The sequence below is a fragment of the Penaeus japonicus genome, unplaced genomic scaffold, assembly GCF_977035675.1.
Source record: "Penaeus japonicus unplaced genomic scaffold, GWHDUDI00000001_assembly GWHDUDI00000022, whole genome shotgun sequence".
In the NCBI taxonomy this organism is placed as follows: Eukaryota; Metazoa; Arthropoda; class Malacostraca; order Decapoda; family Penaeidae; genus Penaeus; species Penaeus japonicus.
This window is the reverse complement of record NW_028234424.1, coordinates 4,867,381-4,872,380: the sequence shown is the minus strand read 5'-3', so window position 1 is coordinate 4,872,380 and position 5,000 is coordinate 4,867,381. Positions and strand designations below refer to the sequence as shown.

Sequence of the window (5,000 nt, the reverse complement as noted above, 5' to 3'; positions counted from 1 at the left end):
TGTGTTTGTCTGTGTTTGTGTGTGTGTGTGTATGTGTGTGTGTGTTTGTGTGTGTGTGTGTGTTTGTGTGTGTGTGTGTGTGTGTGTGTGTGTGTGTGTGTGTGTGTGTGTGCATGTTTTTGTATTGTTTCCATGCAAACCATTTTCGGTATATAATTATTATTATTATCTTTTTTTTTAAGAGCTATATCTCTTTTCTGCGTTTGCAGGTTTGTTGTTTTTTTTCGATGTTTCTTTTACTTTGCTATTGGTAGCGTTTCTTTCGAGCGCTTATTATAGTGTTCGAACGCAGACATTCAAGCATTTGACAGATTATTGTTTTTACAAGGTATCATGCCAACCAAATGATGATCAAAAACTCCTTACAGAATTTAGGGTAAAAACTCATTTTACGTGTTTTACTTGAGCAAAGAATTCTGCATAAGAAAGACTCGCATGTACAGCAATGCTTGACAAAATCATTTCAAATATAACAAGAGAAATGACTATGTTTTCGAAGAATCTAGAGTACATATTTTCTGTTGATTTTCCAGCTTTTCCAGCTATGGTTAATTGCCTCGTGAAGATGCTAATGACAGTAATTGTTGAAGAAATAGCAATATCTATACTGATAATGAAATGATAATGATGATGATAATTATAATAATTATAATAACAATAGTTTTGAAAAGGATAATGATAATGATATAGATAAATTGTATTATAATTATCATTATCCTTACCATTATCATTATCTTTATTTTATTATTGTTATTGTTATTATTATTATTGTTGTTGTTAGTATCATTATTATTGATATTATTATTATTATTATCATTATTATTATTATTATTATTATTATTATTATCATCATCATCATCATTATCAATATCATTATGATTATAATCATTGTTGTTATTTTTATTATCACTATTATCGCTGGTATTAATGATAATAATGGTTATGATGATAGTTATGATAAAATTATAATAACAACAAGAACAACAACATCAGTGATAATGAGAATGATGATAATGATATTGATAATAATAACAATAATGACATGATCACAATAGAATGTTGATGATATGATAATGGTGATCATGATAATGATAAAAATAATGAAAATAAGCATAATGAGGTGATGGTAATGATAATGGTAATGTAATCTATAAAATAACATAATATAATAATATCCATAATGATCGCAGATCATTATGGATATTATCATATTATTGATAATCAGAGATATTCCTAATGCTATAAAATTCTATAAATGATCACAATGGGTCACATCATTAACGCATACACAGTAAGAAAACAAAAACAAAAGAAAATATAAAAATAATGACAATGCACACGGACTGGATGCGAGACTTTGCTATCGGCGGCGTAATAGTGGCGTAAGCGACCACATTCATCGTGCAGACGACACCGATGTTTTGATGGAAACCTAAGCAAGTCTCTCGTGATATTTAAAAAAAAAAAACATCATCACGCCATTCATATACAACGACTATATACAACAAGTAATGATCTCTTGTTTTGTTATTAATATGAGGGATTTTGTGCTTGTTTTCTGCGCTGGGGTTGGGTATTTAGATGTTTTTTGTCTGTTTTTGTAGTTAGAGCATGAGTTAGCGGTGTGGTGGAGGTTAGATTCTTGTTTTAATTTTTTGTCGTTTTCGTCTTTTGTATTAAATGATTGTAGTTTTAGTCGATTTTATTGCATACGATTTAGTCTCATGGTGAGATGTGAGGTGACAAGGGAGTTCATTAGTTTGTGTTAAGATTGAACTCTCACCTGTGGAATAAAACGGAATTTTAATCTTGCTAATTATAGGACAGTGAAAGTAGGCGTTATCACAGGTGTTGTTGGCCTTTGTTGTTAAGACCCAAAATGAAATAACAGTTGTGTGAGTCTTACGATCAAGCAGAATATGACAGACTTGTCAGAATACAGAAGAAATCCAACACAATGATCTGCAATAGTGGTACTTAATTCTAGGTTGCATGGGTTTGATAGAGAGAGAGAGTTTATTTGTACTAAAGTTTGGAATGAAATGCAGGAAACAGGAGAGTAAAAAAAGTATGAAAGGAAAACAGAAAATAAGAAAATTTAAAGATAATATGTGTGCTATGTTAACAAGAGTAATGTTTTTGAATGTTATTTGTGTTATGAAGTTTGATTTGTGTTAGGGGAATGATTCAGTATGCCTTCCCCTATGCAAAGTTGCATTCCTGGCAATCATTTACAAAAACAGGAAAAACAACATTATCTAATAGTGTAATGTATAGTGTTTTTAAGTGAAAAAGCGGCACGTCTTTTATTCTTTTACTCGATAGTTTTTCTCAATGTCGGTGTCCCTTTGATATACTCATCATCAGGACTGTTATTACCTTTGTATAAAAAAACGCTGCAAAAGCGTAAACAAGAAGTGCAATGCTCTCCTATCAGTCAGTTGCTATGGCTAAAATGGATATCTCAACCACTAATAGAGATGTGTGCAGGATTTTGAAAGGGGGGGATTTAAAAAGAACTTTTTCATAATATTGTTTATTAGTCTTTATGATACAGGTAAGTACCAGCCAGACCACTCACCTACAGCTTAACATTAACTCAATGGTTGCGTTTTTTATAGAATATGTATACAGTCATGTGGCGGGTTTATGTTGTATGGCACGGTGCCATCCGCGTTTATGACTAATACTGCATTGACTGCAAATCATGCCATCTACTATCAATGGGTTAATTTCATGCTATGTCATAGAGTGTAGTCCATGTTCTATCTTACTACATATATATCAAGGACTTTGCAGGTGTTTGAAGAATATATGTAAGAAATCTGGGAAAAAAATTATCAATGAAGTAGGAGGAATTAATGGTAATACTCTATTACGGCAAGGAGTGATATAGAATTTTTAAATCATAGGATTATTTAATCTTGAAGCAACATAGAACTGACCAAAAATAGTAATCATGGATATACAGTATATTTTTCTTTAATTTCATTCAATATAAAAAGATTAACTATATTTATAATTTATACAAAAATGTTTGGAATCAGTATATTAATCTGTTCCAAGTAGCGGTTCAGAGCTTTTCATCACCCTATGACAGTTATTGTTACTCCTGAACCTACTCCAAGCAATTCCGCAAGCTCTGTTATGTAATTCTTTGAAATGATTCAATTCAGATTAGTCTCATTTCAAATGTGAAATTTCTCCTTTCTTATGTCATCACACTTTAGCCAGTTACAGTACCGGAAAAGTAACCAATCCCATGTACAGTATTCGAAGTTGAGAGCTGCACAGATGAAGGACTATTGCTCTTTTGTCAGAGCATTAAAGGGTCAAGATGCCTTGTCACTCAGTTACGCCATAACATTATTGAAAAGATATTAATTTCTTATGTCGTCTTGGATAAAAATCAATATCTATTATTGATTTATCTCTTGCTTGGTTAGATTGGTAAAATATGAAAATTACTTATTGGTCAGGGTTTCTGTTCAGTGTTTTTTAATAAAATAGGTAATTTTGTTATGATGCAAGGATTTTCTTCTAATTGAAAATATTTCTACTGTGTTGGTAAACTATATGAAATATTCACTGCCTAGATGAAAAATAGGTAGAAAATAGATGATTATATCTGTAGAATTATCAATACTTAGATTTGCTGGGATGACACCTACCTTATAGTTTCTGATGTGCTGTAACATGAAATAGAATTCTAAGTTTTAGTATTTGCAATTTTGTATCTAGAATTATTTATGTATTATGCAGGTCCTATAAACTTTTACAGAAGCTGTACTAAAGTATTTGTTTTGGATAGATATATAGAATTTATCATCAAATAAGGAGCCAGTCCAAGATCCATCTTACCAGAATATATGTAGTGGAGGTTTCTTGTCCTTTGCTAGAGCACCTAGCATGGAAGCCACTCAACAGTGTGCCACTGTTGGGGTGGACTTTGTATTGTAGGCCTTCCATCACAGACTATAGTAAGTTTCAAGGGGAAAGAACACATCCAATCTAAATACAAAAGAAAAGTTATTGTTGAAAAGTTACTCTAAGAGTCTTCTAAACATTAGCCTCATTTTGGATTGATCATTGGTATGAAAAAGAAGAGAAAATGAGACTACTTATTTATAAAATATTATTGCTTGTGATGAGAAGAAGAGGTTTTTACAGTTTTAAAGAACAAATTGGATGAATATGAGTTATATTTAGTTTTAAGATATCCTGATTTGACCATGATGGAAGTATTCAATTTTTTTTTTAAATAGGAAGGATATCTGGTGGATGATTGGAAATTTAGAAGTAGCTGTTATTTTTTATGTATGGTGAGGCTTTAGTTGATATACTGATATGTTTGTTTACCAGATATTTTTATATATATACTATATTTTCTTTTCTTTAGAAGACACCTGCAGTAACTTTCAAAATTGGAGCTTTGTCCTAGTTTTTCTTTTTGCTGAAAAATTGCCAAGGAGTTCTACAAGCTATATCTTACCAGAATATATGTAGGGGAGGCTTGTTAGCCTTTATCAGAACACTGAGAGGTGTAGATGATGTGCCCATTGGTGTGAGGGTAGCGGCACACTTGCTGTGTCTTCTAAACATTTCCATTATTATTCTGATTTCTATTCCATACAGATTTGTTCTTGGTATAATACAGACTCTTCATTTATCATGTATGGGTAATACATTTGTCTGTAATACTTGAAAATTATTTCTTCCTACTCATAAATTCATTTGTATTTTGACAATTCTAGATTAAAAGATGCCAGGGAAAGTTAAAGTCCGGGTGGTGGCAGGTCGAAACCTGCCTGTTATGGACCGCTCCTCAGACACGACAGATGCCTATGTGGAAGTAAAGCTGGGAGCCATCACCTACAAGACAGAAGTCTACAGAAAAAGCCTGAACCCACAATGGAATTCAGAGTGGTTTAGGTTTGAGGTAGGGTACTTATGTTCTTCATTCTTTTTACTCATCTTTTGTTTTAGTAATATATTTAAAT

General features: G+C 31.9%; 1 protein-coding gene across 7 annotated transcripts in view; it reads left to right on the top strand.

Moving 5' to 3' along the window:
* The window catches only part of LOC122244000 (C2 domain-containing protein 5), a 45,078-nt gene that overhangs the window by 5,413 nt on the left and 34,665 nt on the right, over positions 1–5,000 (top strand). For 5 of the 7 annotated variants that reach the window (XM_086549351.1, XM_086549349.1, XM_086549348.1 and 2 more), the window contains exons 1-2: positions 1,367–1,508; positions 4,755–4,939. In XM_086549351.1, the coding sequence (XP_086405477.1) occupies positions 4,763–4,939 (177 nt within the window). In that variant the 5' untranslated portion in view covers positions 1,367–1,508; positions 4,755–4,762. Of the gene's footprint in view, positions 1–1,366; positions 1,509–4,754; positions 4,940–5,000 lie in introns of those variants that run through there. The other 2 variants (XM_086549350.1, XM_086549346.1) reach the window with 1 other exon arrangement.